The sequence below is a fragment of the Heterodontus francisci genome, chromosome 37 (genome assembly GCF_036365525.1).
Source record: "Heterodontus francisci isolate sHetFra1 chromosome 37, sHetFra1.hap1, whole genome shotgun sequence".
In the NCBI taxonomy this organism is placed as follows: Eukaryota; Metazoa; Chordata; class Chondrichthyes; order Heterodontiformes; family Heterodontidae; genus Heterodontus; species Heterodontus francisci.
In genome coordinates, this window is record NC_090407.1 from 16,688,724 (window position 1) to 16,707,429 (window position 18,706).

General features: G+C 43.6%; 1 protein-coding gene across 2 annotated transcripts in view; it reads left to right on the top strand.

The window, feature by feature from the left end:
* The first annotated feature begins 510 nt into the window (after nucleotides 1–510).
* Nucleotides 511–18,706, top strand: part of rer1 (retention in endoplasmic reticulum sorting receptor 1) — a 36,813-nt gene continuing 18,617 nt past the window's right edge. Inside the window, exons 1-3 of one of the 2 annotated variants that reach the window (XM_068017172.1) lie at nucleotides 511–595; nucleotides 17,141–17,228; nucleotides 17,937–18,041. In XM_068017172.1, the coding sequence (XP_067873273.1) occupies nucleotides 17,148–17,228; nucleotides 17,937–18,041 (186 nt within the window). In that variant the 5' untranslated portion in view covers nucleotides 511–595; nucleotides 17,141–17,147. Of the gene's footprint in view, nucleotides 614–17,140; nucleotides 17,229–17,936; nucleotides 18,042–18,706 lie in introns of both variants that reach the window. The other variant, XM_068017173.1, reaches the window with a different exon arrangement.

An 18,706-nucleotide genomic window follows, 5' to 3' on the forward strand; every position in this document is an offset into this window, starting at 1 on the left:
GGATGAGCGACTTCAGTTACGTGGATAGATAAAAGAAGCTGGGATGTTCCCCTTAGAAAAGAGCGGAGATTTGATAGAGGTGATCAAAATCTTGAGCAGTCTAGACAGAGTAGATAGGGAGAAACTGTTCCCATTGGCAGAAGAGTCGAGGACACTGATTTAAGGGGATTTTATTTTTTATTTTATTTTTATTTAGAGATACAGCACTGAAACAGGATACAGTTGGGTCTTTCAAAAGGGAATTGGATAAACAGCTGAAGAGAAAAGAATTTTCAGGGTTACAGGAATTGACCGAATGACCTAATTCTGTGCTGTATTCATTCTATGATATGTTGTTGGCATCTTTCTCAGCCTAGGTGATGATGAAATTCCCTGGGAGAAATACACCAGAATGACATCTTGCAACTTCCTCAATCCTGGTGATTGACAGGTGAAGTCCATGTGGTAACATAGGCAGCGGAGCTCCGCACAATCGATGAGAGCCAATCGATGTTAGCCGGTGGCGGCCGGTCGGGTCTGGCTGGGAGTGGGAACGAGGCCGCAGTGACGTGTTCAGTTGGGGAGCGGAGGCCGCAGCGAGCGAGTGGCTGCTCAGGTGAGAGAGGCCGGGGAGGTGAGTGCGGGGAGCGGCCTGCGCCGCCCTAACCTGACAATACGACTGAAAATACCGTAACTCGAACGGTTGCGCTTCGCCGCTCTTTTTACCGTCAGCCTCCCGTGGCGCTTTTTTCTGTCTCAGGCACGGCCGCTGACGGATGGGAAGACCGGAAGCTGCCGGCGGGCGCGCGGTGCACGCTGGAACTTGCTGTTTTATTGCGTCACCGGAAACCGTGTCGTGCGGCCCTTACTCACTGACGGACTTCAAGTCCCAGCATGCTCGCGGGCCACAGAATTAATTACTCTTTTACATCGAAACAGCTAACATTCGTGAATGAGAGTCGGATCTTTATGCCGCAGCTCATTTTTCTTTCTTCTCTAAACTCAGTAATATCGAGTTTAAGAAGGTCCTGGAGTTAAAAGGACGCGAAAAATCGACCCGGAGCGGTGTATGGTGGGAATGTAGTTCCTGATCTGAAACAGTGAATGGGAGGAGTAGACGGGTGGACTACACTTCCCATGATGCTTTGCGGGGGCCAGCGCCTGCATGGGGCTTCTCTTTACCTGTCTTACAGTGCTGCTAGTCAAATACATTGCTTCCAATTGGTGTCTCTATAGTTGAAACTCTCACCTCCTCGAGGTAAAGGCCTCCGGCTGAGGCTGTGACTAACTGCAGATGACAGGTGTTTCCTCAGTGGTATCTTGAATCTTTGGTTTCATTTTCAGAGAAAGGCAGATGTGTTGTAACTTTGCTATTTGAGGAAACATATTGTAAAGGTAAAACCAATTTGGTTCGTCGAAGTCTGATATTCTAATCACCCAGTTTTGAAAGAGTGTCATCATATTGTTCTTTTACCATGGGTTGTCCCATGATCTTGAGTAGCACTGACAAGGGCAATGAGAGGTAAACATCAACCTTTTGTTGCCCATAGTTTCATTTGACCTCAGTCATTGTGACAGTAACTCTTCAGTAACCAGTTCAGGGTTAATATGTATGAATTACTTACTGTACACAGGAATGTTGTAATCGCAAGAGAAGTACAAATTTCCCTTCTGGCATTCTGGTTTACTGTCTGAAATATTTTTTCTACTTTTTCTTTCTGTGGGGGTAGAGCATTTTGCTTCTTGCTTAGAGATCTGTGAACACTCAATGATGTGTTTCAGCCCCCCCTTGTTTCCTTTTTTGTTGGAAGTAGCTTGGGTGCGTTAGTTGGTTGCGACTTCAGGTTGTTCCACTGGTGGTGTGATTTTCCACAGCCTTCCAAGTGATGCCGTACTCCAGTGATATCACTGTGAGAACATAGGAATAGGAGTAGACTTTCAGCCTTAGAATCTGTTTTACCATTCATTTAGATCATGGCTGATCAGTCTCTTAACTCCATCTGCCTGTCTTGGTTCCATAACCCTTAATACTTTTGGCCAACATAAATCTTTCAATCTCAGTTTTGAAATTTTCAATTGACCCTGCCTCCCCACCCCATCCCCCCCCACCCCACCCCACCCCACCCCACCCCACCTAGCCTCAACAGGATTTTAGGAGTTATCTTGTACCAAAAATGGCCCTTCATGTTGTGACTCACTTGTAATATCTGTGAAGGAATGTAGTTAATTTTCTGTAGAGGATAATCAGTTCAGAATATGCACTCATCTCTTTATCTGGTAATTTATGACCAATAATGGATCTGACACTGCAGAGATCAGAAAATTGGAAAATGCTTTTGCAAAAGCCAAAATAATCTAGGCTGTTGGTAAATACCCCACAGAACTCAACCATACAGACCACAGAATGCCAGGTTAGATCACTGGCCTGTGTTGAGTTAGCTGATCTTAGCCAAAATAGGAGTTGGGACATAAGTTAACAGTGCCCTGAGCTAGAGAGGAAAAGATAATTTAGGGCTACAGCTCCTAATTGTTATCCAGTGATTCCTTCTGGAATCATATCCCAGTATGAACTAGTGCCTGCAGCAGAGGAAGGGTGAAAGAGAAAAGTAAATTGCTCCACTTTGTTAAATTTATACTGAGTATTTTCTAATTCTCTGAATTCCTTTTCCATTTTGAAGATGTTTAACTGCTGGTGGGTCTCTCCATAGCCTTTTTAACAGCTTTGAGTTGTGGGCGAGCAGGAGCAATCTGGACTTAACTAACACTGGCTGATGTAACTGACACTTTAAGTATATAGTTAAAGGTTTAAAGCCATAAAACCATTGCTATATCTTGAACACACTGGGATTTCTCAGCAAAATTCAGAATGTGCTAACTACACACGCTGAGAAACAGCAGATAAGAATATCACTGATTTTTACTGCAGTGTATATGTTTAGGTAATTCAAGACAAGCTCCGAAAGGAAGCTCCAGGAATCCCACCACCTAAAGGAACATTTAAATGTTTTATTCCTCCATTTTGCTGAACAAAATCAAGAATTTTTGTTAATTATTCAAGTTGTAAGAATCTGTTATGATTGCATATAGTTACAACATGAAAACAGGCCATTTGGTCCAGCCAGTCTGTGCTGGTGTTTATCTGCCACATGAGCAGTAGATTCTAATCCCATTTGCCTGCTCTGTTCCCATATCCCTTTATTGCCCCTTTTTCTTCAACCATCTATTCTTAGATGCTGATATAGTCTCTGCTTCAATCTCTAATTTGCATTCTGCAGAATATCGACTTTTTTTTCCCTTTCATAACGTTTCTCCTGCCCTGCCCCAAATCTCTTAGATCTTTAAGTCCAGCTTAGTCTTTGCAGTAAGTTGGTGCTGCACGTGATCTCTGTTATTTAAAGATCCAACGGTGACATTTGAAAAAGAACGGGGAATCTCCCAATGATCTGGTCAATATTTCTCCCTCAACCAGCACCCTTAGAATAGATTCACTGGCCATTTATGTCACTTTCTCTTTGTGGGACCTTGCTGTGCACGAATTGACTGCTGCAATTTGCCTACATATCATTGTCTGCCCTTCTGAGTGTTTTATTGGACGTGAAGCACATTGGGATGATGTGAGGACATGATGAGGCTCTATTTGAGTGCACATTCTTTCTTTTCCTGCTTTCCTGACATCCCCTGAGAGAATAGAGTTGCTTGCAAGAGTGAAACTGAGGCACCTTGGGTGGAAACTTCTGACAGCAAGTGAAGGCAGTTAATGAATGAAGATTGCTCTAGCTGACAAGGGTAAAAGAAGATAATTGGTATGGAGTTATTCAAAGTAATCTGTCTGGGAAGGGGAGAGTAATTATTGTGATACGTCAGAACGGACAGTACATTGATGGAGTGGGTGAAGGAGTGCTTCTTGATGCAGTGTATTCAATAGGCAGGGGCTGCATGTGATATATTTAGCAGTCTCTCTGACATGGTGAATGGTGTTAGGATACAGATCAGCCATGATCTAATTGAATGGGGGAACATGCTTGAGAGGCTGAATGGCCTCCTGCTTCTGTGTTTCTGTGGTGTTGGGGAACAGTTGTGCACAAGTGATCATGGTACCATTGCATTATAACGTCCGCCTGAACAGGTAGCCAGGGCCTTGTACAGGGAACGGGTGTTTTCGCTATTGAAGATATTGGGGATATTTTTGATCTGATAGCTTAGGTGGCAAGGCTGATATGGCAGAATAGCAATCTGCCTTGAAAGTCTCATTAAGAAATTGGACTACTTGAATCTTAAAAGCACAGGAACATCATTTATCAGTTGCAATGATGACTCGACTAACATAGAAACGTAGAAAATAGGAGCAGGAGTAGGGCATTCGGCCCTTCGAGCCTGCTGTGCCATTCATTATGATCATGGCTGATCATCCAACTCAGTAACTTGTTCCCGCTTTCAACTCAACTCTCAATCTCTCCTCATATGTCAGTCCCGCCATCCCAGGAATCAGTCTGGTAAACCTTCGCTGCACTCCCTCTATAGCAAAAACATCCTTTAAGATAAGGAGACCAAAACTGCACACAATATTCCAGGCGTGGCCTCACCAAGGCCCTGTATAATTGCAGCAAGACATCCCTGCTGCTGTACTTGAATCCTCTCGCTATGAAGGCCAATATACCATTTGCCTTTTTTACCACCTGTTGCACCTGCATGCTTACCTTCAGCGACTGGTGTACGAGAACACCCAGGTCTCGTTGTATATTCCCCTCTCTCAGTTTATAGCCATTCAGATAATCTGCCTTCCTGTTTTTGCTACCAAAGTGGATAACCTCACATTTATCCACATTATACTGCATCTGTCATGCACTTGCCCACTCACTCAACTTGTTCAAATCACCCTGAAGCCTCTCTGCATCCTCCTCACAACTCACCCTCCCACCCAGTTTTGTGTCATCTGCAAATTTGAAGATATTACATTTAGTTCCTTCATCTAAATCATTAATATATATTGTGAATAGACTACCAATGTCCCACATGACACATTCAGCAGCAAAAATATATAAATAAAATGAACTAGTAGAGGTAGGTTGTGGGTTCATGTCTCATTTCAGAGACATGAGCACAAAATTCAGGCTGACACTCCAGTACAGAACTGAGGGAATGTTGCACTGCCAGAGGTGCTCTCTTTCAGATGAAGCATTAAACTGAGGCCTGTCTGCTTACTCAGCTGGATGTAAAAGATCCCATGGCACAACTGGAAGAAGAGCAGGGACTTTACCTGGTGTCCTGGCCAATATTTGTCTCTGAGCCATGATCACTAAAACAGTTTATCTGGTCATTATCACATCACTCTTTGTAGGAGCTTGCTGTGCACAAACTGGCTGCTGCTTTTCCTACATTCCAACACTGACTATTGACCAAGTCCAGCATTTTAAGTAATTGTAGATTTGATATAAAAAGCGCAGAATTCCGTGGTGTTGCTAGTCTTGAAAACATCATCACTTCCAGGCATTCTAGGTCTTTTTCTTGCTGTAATACATGTAAACATTTGGCTGATCAACAAATCAACTGTTGGGATGTATTTGAAGATCAATATTATGTTGGAATGTGCTACCACAAGGAGTAGTTGAGGCGATTAACATAGATGTATTTTAGGGGAAGCTAAATAAGTATATGAGGGTGAAAGGAATAGAAGGATATGCTGATAGGTTTCGATGAAGAAAAGTGGGAGAAGGCTCGTGTGGAGCATAAATGCCAGTGTTGACCACGCTAAATGGCCCATTTGTGTTGTATGTTCTATATATGTAATACTTCATTGGCTGTGAAATGCTTTGGAACAATCTGAGGCTGTGAAAGATGATATAAATATAAGAATTTGTCTCTTTTCGATAACTAACGAACTGTATATTATGTAGTGAGAGTATCCTTCACACTTCAAAGTTTCTGAAGCACATTAAAGAATGGAATAATTCATGGTGAGGTTGATTATAGGTTAGTTTGTGTTGATGAGATGAGTTTGTCAAACATCTCTCCCACCAACTGAACTATGATTGATCTCAGGACCTTCTTAGAGCATTTCCCCTGCACGGCATTGCATCTTACAAGGACAGGCCAGATTTGCATTGAAATATCACAGCCGCACCACAAGAGATCTATTAGTACATTTATTGTGAGATAACACTTCAGACTGACGATAATCTTGTCAGGGTGTAAATTGCTAAGCTTTACTGCCATTGAATTGAATTTAAGATCATAAACTACAACATTGTTGCCATGTAAGCACTCTTGGACATCCATTAACCTCCAAGGTACTGCTTTAAAGTGTTTTCTAGTAACTAAGTGAACAAGACACATAAAGAGAGAACTTGCATTTATGTTAATACCTTGCACAACATCAGGGTGTCCCAAATCATTTACCGCCAATGAAATAGTTTGGAAGTGTTGAACCTGCTGACTCGGAGGTGAGAATGCTACCACTGATCCAAGCTGACCCCTCCCCATGTAGTCTTATACAAACTTAACTTCTCCCTTTGTTCTTAATCTTAAGAGAATTTTCTTTTGCACTGAGCGTTGTTAGGACATGAAATGCCTTAAAAGAATTAGTGGCGGCAGCGGAATCCATTTGTGTTTTGAAAAGTGAAGTAGATAAACAGTTTGGAGGGGGGAAAAAGAATAAAATTGAGAAAATGCGAAGGAATGCGGGGAAAAAAGTGGATAGATTTTTTTCAGAGGGTTGGCACAGGCATAATGGGCCAAATGGCACCCTTTTTAAGCTGTAAAATTCTATCATCTAGTGGTTGGTACAAAAACCAATCAAAAAGGCTAATAGCCTCAATCTCAAGGGGGCTGGAATACAAAGGGGAGGAAGTTATGCTTCAGTTGTATAGAACCTGGGTCAGACCCTATTTGTCGTACTGCATTCAGTTCTGGGCACCATGTCTCAGGCATGATCTATTGGCCTTGGAGGGAATCAGCGCAAGTTCACCCGAATGCTACCGGTGCTCAGAGTTAAATTTTGAGAACAGGTTTGCCTAAACATGTTTTGTATTTCTTTGAGTATAGAAGATTGAGGAGTGATGCAATTGAGGGTTTTAAAATGTTAAAAGGATTTGTTAGGAGAAACTAGTTCCTCTATGCGGGGAAAGTGTGTAGGGGGAATGTCCAAGAACAAGGGAGCACAATTTTGAAAATACAGCTCGGCTATTCAAGAGAGAAATTACATAGAAGTACATAGCATATTCTTCTTTCTTCTTTCTTTTGGGCCTCCTTATCTCGAGAGACAATGGATACGCGCCTATACAGCACAGAAACAGGCCATTTGTCCCAGCCAGTCCATACTGATGTTTATGCTTCACTCAAACCTCCTCCCATCCTTCCTCATCTAACTCCATCAGCATTCCTGTTGTTCCCTCCCCCTTGTGCTTATCTAGCTTCCCCTTAAATACATCTATACTGTTCGCCTAAACTACTTCCTGTCTACTGAGTTCCACATGCTCACCGTTGTCTGGATAAAGAAGTTTCTTCTGAATTCCCTATTTGATTTCTTGATGCCTGTCTTATATCGAAGGTCTCTTGTTTTGCTCTTTCCCACAAGTAGAAACACTGTCTTTGGGGGAAGTCCAGAACAAGAGGGCTTATTAAAATTAGAGCACAAGAGATTCAGGGGTGATATTGGGAAGCACTTTTTCACAGAAGGTCGTAGAAATCTGGAACTCTTCCCCAAAAGCCTTTGGAATCTAGGACAATTTGAGCTTTCAAGACTGAGATTGAAAAACTTTTGCTAGGTGAGGATATCAAAGGATATGGGGTAAAGGTGGGTAAATGGACTTGAGGTAGAATCAACATTATCTAATTGAGTAGTGGAGCAGCTCAAGGCCTTGAATGGCCTCCTCTTGTTCCTATATTAACAAGCCTGTAATATTGTTCCCCTTTGATTTAGATTTCTCTCTTTTACCATTAGATTTAAGCTTTCTCCCATTTACACTCCCTGTATTAGAAATCTGTGCAGTTCCTTTTCCAATGAGTGAAGGTCTGTTTGAAGCACAAGAAGATATTTTTGAAATACAACAGATTCACAACACGTTTCTTCACTTTGCCCAAAAATGTTAGTGATTCTTGATGGAATTCCCAGTTAATATTTAGACCTATTTCCCAGATATGAAGGACAGAAATAAATTGTTTTAAAATCACTTGCTTTTGGTGAGAAGAATTTATATTGCTTGGCTCATTGACTTTCTAAGAACCATAGCAAAATATTTATGAACGATTCAGATGAGCCCTGTGATCCAAGGCTATGCTTAATTAACCTCAATTTGGAAGAATTGGTTGCTGTCGTTAGGAATTCAGCCCTATTGAAATAAGTGGGAAGTTGAACTTTATTTACGGACTAAGCTTGTTCTTAAGGTAGAACTTGCAGTAAGCATCGTTAGTATTGGGCACTGCAAGTGTGTGAATAATTAACGAGTTTAAACATTGCAAGTTAAAGCTTGACGTTGAGGAACAGTTCAGTGTTATTTTAAAATACATCCACTTCACTCTGGTGAATTGGTACATGTGCAGTAATGGCTTACAGTTATCATGTAAATGGAAAACCCTCATTAATGTTATAAACCAAATCCATTACACCACTGTAACGTTACCAAAAACACCCCGCAGCAATTAGAGCATGGAGGAGCTCTTTCAGCCCACTGTGCCGGTGCTGGTTTCAGCTCTTCAACTCAGGCTGCCTGCTTTAATCCCATTTCCCTGGCTCCTCCTGTACCCTTTTATATTATTCCTTTTCGGGTAGTTGCCCAGTTGGTTTTAACTGATATGACAGTCACTGCCTCTATATCTATCCCCTTGTGGTACGGCACTCCGGGTTTCTCTCTAGTCGAAGACATTTCTTCTAATTGTCCCCTTTGTTTTAGTGATGATGCAGTCTGACGAAGCCTTTCACTGCTTGAAATCTTTCACACTTTTGAAAAGCTTGATTACATCCCCCTCTCTGCAACCATCACTCATTCCAGTGGGAAAAAATCCAATTTCTCTAAATTTTCTTCATAATTATAAGACTTAATCCTACTATTTTAGTGAATCTTTCCTCTCTGCATGCCTCAAATACCCTTCCTATACTGAGGTGCCCGGTGCTACACACAGTACTGCAACTGTTGCCAAACCATTTCTAGAAATTCAACATTACTTCCTTGTTTTGAAACTCTGTGTTCCCTCTGTAATCTTTTAACACAGTATCCTAAGAGTGGAGATTACGATTGTGGCCTCCACAGCCCACTGAGAGTTACTAAATAAAAGAAAGTTCTACCATCAGCTTGTAATGTTCTTTATTTTATGAAGAAAATAATGTGAAGATCCCAGGTTCAATTCCCAGTCTATACTAGGACAGCTGATTCTCAGTAATGGTGCTACAGTTGGTCTTCACATCCATCTGGGCGAAGGAGGGGAAAATAAGCCAGGGTTGCTGTTCTTGATCACCCGGTGGTGACTCCTGCTGGAAATGTGCTTGTCTACTGGGAGTTGGATCCACCTCATCCCCCACAGCGAATAGCCTGCTAAAGTTCTGTGACCAGGGTTTAACACGAATGGTTGTGCAAAGGCGAGACAAGTTTATTGGAGGTGGTTGGTGCCTGTGGAATAACACCATCAGGAAGAAAAGGGTGAAAATGAGAGGAATAACAACAAATGGGAGTTGTTGGGATGAAAGTGTGTTGTGCTTCTGTTCAAATCTGCTGCAGCCTAAAGTAGCAGGATGCAGGGGTTCATACACCCGAAAGCGGCAGGACGCGGGCGTTCATACACCCGAAAGCGGCAGGACGCGGGCGTTCATACACCCGAAAGCGGCAGGACGCGGGCGTTCATACACCCGAAAGCGGCAGGACGCGGGCGTTCATACACCCGAAAGCGGCAGGACGCGGGGGTTCATATGTTTAATGTCTTCGTTCCTTGTCACACGCTTAATCGCCATTTTATCAGACCTTATTAGAATATGAAATGGCTGCTAGACAGCAGTGACACACGTCAGGTATGTTTGAAGGAAGTGTGCAAAATAATTTCTGTTTTTCAGACTGACAACTGAGGAAGGCTTGGCCAGTAGAAGATGGGTTGACATCACAATTTTTTCAATTTTTTAGTTCCACACATTTCTCTCCAACAAGGATGTTGTCATCTGTTTTGAGTTACTTGAGTGAAATTATTTAAGTCGCAGTACTTTGGGCTTAACCTGATGCCGAGTTAAGCAACAAGCTTTTGAACCCTGCAAATTCAAACAGAGCCCCTTTCAAAAGTTCAACAATGTACACTTTTTTTTTATATAGAACCTCCAGCCACACCATGTTTATTTTATCCTTTCCAGTGTTCTGAGAAGTTTGCATGAATTCACTATCTGACCTCAGGTTTTGAATGTTAGCAGTTTCCTTGAGCAATGTAAATTTTCATCCCTTCATCAGAAGTGGATTTTTAATTGGAACACACCTGAATTGTCCAAGTCCTCCTTTACTCTCACAGCATTTCTTTTAGTGTTTTTAGTTGGAGAGGAGGTGACATAGTGGTATTGTCACTGGGGACATGGGTTCAATTCCCACCACAGCAGAAGGTGGAATTTGAACTCAATTCATAAAAATCTGGAATTTTAAAAAAAAGCTAGTCTAATGGTCATGAAACCGTTGTCAATTGTTGTAAAAACCCATCTGCTGTCCTTACCTGCTCTGGCCTACATGTGATTCCAGATCCACATCAATGCGGTTGATTCTTAGATGCCCTCTGAAATGGCCTAGCAAGCCACTCAGTTGTATCAAACTGCTACGAAGTCTAAGAAAAGGAATGAAACCGGACAGACTATCCGGCATTGACCTAGGCACTGGAAACGACAACGGCAAACCCAGCCCTGTCGACCCTGCAAAGTCTTCCCACAGACTAGTCAAGCAACAGCCTGACATAGTCATACTCACAGAATCATACCTTACAGACAATGTCCCAGACATCGCCATCAACATACCTGGGTATATCCTGTCCCACCGGAAGGACAGACCCAGCAGAGGTGGCGGTACAGTGGTATACAGGCGGGAGGGAGTTGCCCTGGGAGTCCTCAACGTTGACTCCAGATCCCATGAAGTTTCATGGAATCAGGTCAAACATGGGCAAGGAAACCTCCTGCTGATTACCACCTACTACCACCCCCCCCCCCCCCCCCCCCCCCACTCCCCCCTCCCCACTCCCCCCTCCAGCTGATGAATCAATACTCCTCCATGTTGAACACCATTTGGAGGAAGCACTGAGGTTTGCAAGTGCGCAGAATGTACTCTGGGTGGGGGACTTTAATGTCCATCACCAGGAGTGGCTCGGTAGCACCACTACTGACCGAGCTGGCCGAGTCCCAAAGGACATAGCTGCTAGACTGGGTATGCGGCAGGTGGTGAGGGAACCAACAAGAGGGAAAAATATACTTGACCTCGTTCTCACCAATCTGTCTGCCACAGATGCATCTGTCCATGACAGTATTGGTAGGAGTGACCACCGCACAGTCCTTGTGGAGACAAAGTCCCGTCTTCACATTTGAGGATACCCTCCATCGTGTTGTGTGGCACTACCATCGTGCTAAATGGGATAGATTTCAAACAGATTTAGCAATGCAAAACTGGGCATCCATGAGGCGCTGTGGGGCATCAGCAGCAGCAAAATTGTACTCAACCACAATCTGTAACCTCATGGCCAGGCATATCCCCCACTCTACCATTACCATCAAGCCAGGGGACCAACCCTAGTTGAATGAAGAGTGCAGGAGGGCATTCCAGGAGCAGCACCAGGCATACCTTAAAATGAGGTGTCAACCTGGTGAAGCTACAACACAGGACTATTTGTGTGCCAAATAGCATAATAAGGATGCGATAGAGCTAAGCAATCTCATAACCAACGGATCAGATCTAAGCTCTGCAGTCCTGCCACATCCAGTCATGAATGGTGGTGGACAGTTAAACAACTAACTGGAGGAGGTTGTCCACAAATATCCCCATAATCAATGATGGGGGAGCCCAGCACATCAGTGCTAAAGATAAGGCTGAAGCATTTGCAACAATCTTCAGCCAGAAGTGCTGAGTTGATGATCCATCTCTGCCTCCTCCTGAAGTCCCCAGCATCACAGATGCCAGTCTTTAACCAATTCGATTCACTCCGTGTGATATCGAGAAACGACTGAAGGAACTGCAAAGGCTATGGGCCCTGACTGCATTCCGGCAATAGTACTGAAGACCTGTGCTCCAGAACTTGCCGCGCCTCTAGCCAAGCTATTCCAGTATAGCTACAACACTGGCATCTACCCAATAACGTGTAATATTGCTCAGGTATGTCCTGTACACAAAAAGCAGGACAAATGCAACCCAGCCAATTACCGCCCCATCAGTCTACTCTCAATCATCAGTAAAGTGATGGAAGGTGTCATCGACTGTGCTATCAAGCGACACTTGCTTAGCAATAACCTGCTCAGTGACGCTCAGTTTGGGTTCCGCCAGGGCCACTCAGCTCCTGACCTCATTACAGCCTTGGTTCAAACATGGACAAAACAGTTGAACTCAAGAGGTGAGGTGAGCGTGACTGCCATTGACATCAAGGCAGCATTTGACTGAGTATGGCATCAGGGAGCCTTAGCAAAACTGGAGTCAATGGGAATCAGGGGAAACTCTCTGCTGGTTGGAGTCATACCTAGCGCAAAGGAAGATGGTTGTGGTTGTTGGAGGTCAATCATCTCAGCTCCAGGACATCACTGCAGATGTTCCTCAGGGTAGTGTCCTGGGCCCAACCATCTTCAGCTGCTTCATCAATGACCTTCCTTCAATCATAAGGTCAGAAGTGGGGATGTTCGCTAATGATTGCACAATGTTCAGCACCATTTATGACTCCTCAGATACTTAAGCAGTTCGTGTAGAAATGCAGCAAGACCTGGACAATATCCAGGCTTGGGCTGATAAGTGGCAAGTAATATTCGCGCCACACAAGTGCAAGGCAATGACCATCTCCTGCAAGAGAGAACCTAACCATCTACCCTTGACATTCAATGGCTTTACCATCGCTGAATCCCCCACTAGCAACATCCTAGGGGCTACTATTGACCAGAAATTGAACTGGAGTAGCCATATAAATACCGTGGCTACAAGAACAGGTCAGAGGCTCGGAATTCTGCGGCGAGTAACTCACCTCCTGACTCCCCAAAGCCTGTCCACCATCTACAAGGCAGAAGTCAGGAGTGTGATGGAATACTCTCCACTTGCCTGGATGGGTGCAGCTCCAACAACACTCAAGAAGCTTGACACCATCCAGGACAAAGCAGCCTGCTTAATTGGTACCCCATTCACAAACATTCACTCCCTCAATCACCGACGCACAGTGGCAGCAGTGTGTACCATCTACAAGATGCACTGCAGCAACACACCAAGGCTCCTTAGACAGCACCTTCCAAACTGCGACCTCTACCACCTAGAAGAACAAGGACAACAGTTGCATGGGAACACCACCACCTGCAAGTTCCCCTCCAAGCCACACACCATCCTGACTTGGAACTATATCTTGGAACTTCACTGTCACTGAGTCAAAATCCTGGAACTCCCTTCCTAACAGCACTGTGGGTGTACCTACCCCACATGGGCTGCAGCGGTTCAGGAAGGCGGCTCACCACCACCTTCTCAAGGGCAATTAGGGATGGGCAATAAATGCTGGCCTAGCCAGCGATGCCCACATCCCTGAATGAATAAAAAAAATCAGCTACCTTTTCTGAGCATTCTTCAAGTGATTGTTTAGGGTTTTAAATGGATCGCATGAATCTTGCAGCCTTCTAATCCTATTTATCATCTATTTTGCTTTTTGGTGTTTGCTCACAATTGAATGGAGTATTTGCATTTGGAAACATAGGAATGGGAGTGGACCATTCAGTTCCTCAAGCCTGTTCCTCGATTCAGTTAGATCATAGCTGATATGTATCTTATCTCTATCTACCTGCCTTTGTTCTGTAACCCTTAATATTCTCGTTGAACGAAAATGTATTGATCTCACTTTTGAAATTTTCAGTTGGTTCCCCCCCGTCCGTCCCCTCAGCCTCAGCAGCTTTTGGGAGAGAGAGTTTCAGATTTCCACTACCCTTTGTGTGAGGAAGCAATTCCTAACATCACCCCTGTTAAGGTTCTGGACTCTCCCATCAGAGGAAATAGTTTCTCTCTGCCTAACCTGGTAAGTCCTTTAATCATCTTAAGCACCTCAATGATATCATCCCTTAATCTTCTGTACTCAGGAGAACAAGCCTAGTCTATGCAACTTGTCCTCATAATTTAACCCACTTAGTCCTGGTATCATTCTTGTGTATCAGTTGGGAATTATTCAGCTGCATAATGTGGCCTTGCTATGCAGAACCAATGCTACATACTGAATGGGGTTTGTGCTTTTTAGAACAGTATGGGCAATACCAAACTTGGCTAATTGTCCTTTGCAGAGCTGCTTATCACAGTTAACATTGTGCACCTGGTTGTATGTCTGACAAGTTTTCAGTGCGAATGTTCCATCTGCCGCGTTGCGGTGAGTTCATTAACAGTTTTGTTGAATTTCTGCAAGCTTTGCCAAAGGTTGTTCTGTCAGAACCAGAAATATGGTATCTTTTAGTCTGTATTCTTTTGTATTTTCTGTGTATCATTTAATCCTTCCACATTTACTGATTGTGTGTCCAGCTCTCCTGAAACACCCTCGTGTTTACAGTTGGGAATTTCTGTTCTTAAATAATTGACAGTGTTGCTTTTAAAGCGACTGTCAGGAAGTAAGTGTTTTGCCCTTTCTCTTCTCTCGCCTCACCCCCACCCCCCCCATTACCATTTCTGTAACAGTCTCATTACTTGGGAAAATGGAAAAGTCCAGGGGATATCTGCTTCACTGTCTTCCCTTGTCCCAAACCCACTGGCTGGATCCTTCCCCTTGCTACTCTTCTGTTAGGCTTCTCAATGTTGTCCCAGATTCAGAGGAGTTTACTTCTGACCTAAGTGCCTGACAGAGTAGCCCCTGATCTGCTATCTCTGTCTATGTTTGTGCAATTTATTTTCGACACTCCTCACATCCTTTCTTGCAAATCTTCATTTTGGTTTATTCTGTTTTTGTTCTCTCTCTCATGTGCAGTATCTGACTCTGTTCTCTTTTACAGTTACTGCATCTAATTCTCACTTCCCTAGGAGCCCTCTTGCCTGTCATTTTATGTTGTTTTGTCCCCAGCTTTTAACACTCTGTGCCCTGATTCTCTCTCTGCATTTGAGAAAGTGAGAACTTACATTTATATAGCGCCTTTCACAACCTCGTCCAAAAGCGCTTCACAGGCAATGAAGTGTAATCACTGTTATAATGTAGGAAATGTGGCAGCTAATTTGCAAGCCCCCACAAACAACAATGATGTAATGACTGGTTAGTCTGTTTTAGCAATGTTGTTTGAGCGCAGACAGGATCTCGGTTTAATGTCTGAGCTGAAAAAAAAGCACCTCCAACAGTGCAGCACTCCCTCAGTATTGTGCCGAGTATCAGCTTCGATCAATCTTCAACCTACAACTTTCTGACTCAGGACGAAAGTGCAACCACTGAGTCAAGGCTGACACCGAGGAAGAACGGGAGGCTGAGCGAGATGAGAAGTTGTTGATAAAGACTGAGTTAGGGTAGTTCAGGTGTCACTACTGGACCAAGGCTAACACCCTTTTGATTCATTGGTTATCGATTGCATGCTCTGTATAGTCTATATGGGAATTATCTGTGCCACTACCCTTTTTGTTTCTCTACCTGTCACATTGGATTTCACATAGCCCCTTTAGCAATCAAAAAAAGATTGGAATATATGCTGTCCTTCTGCCACCTAACTTGTGTATCAGATTTAAGACCAGAGTTGAAGTGCTAACTGATGATCAATATCTAAACCAACAACCATACCACCTCCCCACTCATTCCTGTGAAATCTTTACTTGCCCAGTGCGACTCTATTGCTTGAACTGAATTCCTTCAATTGTATTTCCTCAGAGAAAGGCTCCCTGATGAAATATGATCATTCTTTGGCCGAGCAGCAATGTGCACTTGGCAAAAAAAAGGCGTGTCAGCGCAGGCAGAAGAAAAAGTAACGTCAGTCTATCTTGTTGGCATAGAATATCTCACAGTTTGCGCTTTCTGTACACTCCCTGATCTGGAGCTCCAGCCAGATCAGCATATCAACAGGCTGTAAAAGTTTAAGCAAGTACACCAGAACGCTTCTGCTTACTTCAGCAACCCTGTTCTAAAGTTTGGGTTTGGCATAACCTGCTTATTGAAGGAACTGTTTTCATTGTTTGTGTTATAAAATGCCTACCGTAAACATTAGCTGCTTTTGTACATAAAATCATTGTAACTTTACAGTTGATATTTTGATGAAAATCCAGCATCATGCATTTCTACTTGATTTTGGGATAGGACAACCATGGCAAAGTAGCCTTTATTGACCATCCCTTCCCCCAGGGTAATGTGTCAAAGCCTGGGACAGGTCACATATAGGTCAGACTGGGTAGGGTTGGCAGATTTCCTTCCCTCCCATGAAGGTCATTAGTGAACCAGTTGGTTTTACACCACAATCGGGCAGTTTTCATGATCATTTTTTCAAGTGCTGGCCCACAGATTTTATTGTATTAGATTCTGTAACTTCTCAGTGAGATTTGAATTTGCAGCCTCTGGGTTGTTAGTCCAGTACCATAACCCCTACAACTTTAATCAGAAAGAGAAGGAGTTGGAATTGGTAGCGCTGTCTGTTCAGGGTGATGAAACAACAATAACGTGCATTTATTTAGCATTTCTGTAACATGCCAAAAAGCTTCATTGTAGGCTGTCAGACTCAAGCAGGAGTAGGGTGCAAGGGGAGGAGACTGAAAATGTAGTGGAAGCAGCAGGTTTTAAGGAGGTATTTGAAGATGGGGAAAGATGTAACATGATGAAGGGATTTAGGGAAGGAGTTCCATATTGTGGGGACAAGATGGTTGAATGTTCTGCCACTGATGGTAGATTGCACAGTTGACCAGGGTTGGAGGAGAGGACAGTGAGTGGAGGGAATGGGAGCTGGAGCAGATTGCAGCAGTCGGGAGAGGCTACGGTAACGTAACGTATAGTCTGTTCATGAGAAGTAAACTGTCCAGCCTCTCAATCTATTTTGTTTTTCTACTAGAAACAGTATGTCAGAAGGGGACAGTAGTGGAGATGCCATTCATGGGAAACCATCAGCAATTAGCAGGTTTTTTACACAGATTGGACAGGTAAGATATCATCCTTTTCCCTTCCTTCCCCCTTCCCTCCGCCCACACCGCAGCGGTTAACCAACGTTCATCTAATTTCCCAAATCACAATGGAGCATTGCTGTCTCTGTGAGAATTCAAATCCTGTTTCTCGTAGTTGATTAAGCAATTATAGTTAATTATTAAATAAATCATAGAATAAGAATGAACCCTACTTTTTTTCCAGTTTAAGAATGAGTTGAATCTAGCAAGTGCCCAGCCAAACTGGACAAATATGAATTAACACTATTCGTCTGTTGGAGATGTGATCCCATTGATATTGATGGTTCAGAGAAAGCTTTTGTTTTGTACCTCCCTTCCTTTTAAAGAGGCCACTGATTTTGTTTTGGGGTATACTTCCATGGTTAACTAGCTGCCATGCTGCCCATGTGGCCATTATGTTGGCAGGCTATTGGATTATGGCGGGGGAGCATGGATCTCCCGGTCTTTACCTGACATCCACACAGGCGGCTTTCAGCAGAAGGCCCTGTGTAGCATTCGCCCATTTCTGCTCCCCCGCCCAGAGCCTCGAAGATCTGTTGTAGCAACTCAGCAGCTGCCCCTGGCTGAGTTCAACTAACTCTGCACCTTCCTTATCTGAATATTGCTACCAGATGGGGTAGTACATTAATCTTAAAGGAAAAGTCAACATAGAAATAAACGCTCAAATCTTAAATATTTTCTTTTTAGATCTACCAGTCCTCCTTAGACAAGTCCACACCCTATGGCATCATACGATGGATTGTAACATTTGTCTTTGGTGCAGTCTACATGATTAGAGTTTATATCCTGCAGGTGAGTACATTGTTAACATAAAAGTATTGTCGCAGTGCAGATTCTAGCCTGGGTCTTTGCCAGAAAACTGAGAAGCAAGCCCCACACAAACCTTTTCCTTTTTGCTGAGGAGATTTTAGGATGGGATACAGTGTGGGGCAGTGCGGTTGAACACTGCCCTCTCGCCTTTGTGACCTGGATTCAAACACAGACCAGACTAATGGGATGTTTCTCCAGCCTGATGTAAAAATGCCCCATTTCGTACCTACTGCCACATGAACTGAGTGTAGTATTGGCAGCAGCAGTGGTGGAAAAGCCAGTGAAACAAACCAGTTACCCTTGTGCTTTGAGAAAGGCCGTAAGCACCAGCGAATCCTTACTGAATGAAAGTTGTGGCAAATGTTATTGTGGTAGAGGCTGGTTTTAGATTTAATGACATCCAGTTGTTGGCAAGCATTCTATTTGCTCTTCTCTCCCCGTTTGCCCTCCTGAACAAGCTGACTCTCCTGGGGTACAATTCAGTGGCATTATCTGCCCTTTAGGAGTCTTCCCAAGTGTCGCACTTCATGTGCAAATCCAAACAGTGGGTGTTGCCAGGCAATGTAACAAAATGGAGCATCATAGTCAAATTCACCAGAAGTCCACCTGCAGCAGCACTTCATGAATAACATTTTGTTCCCCCACCC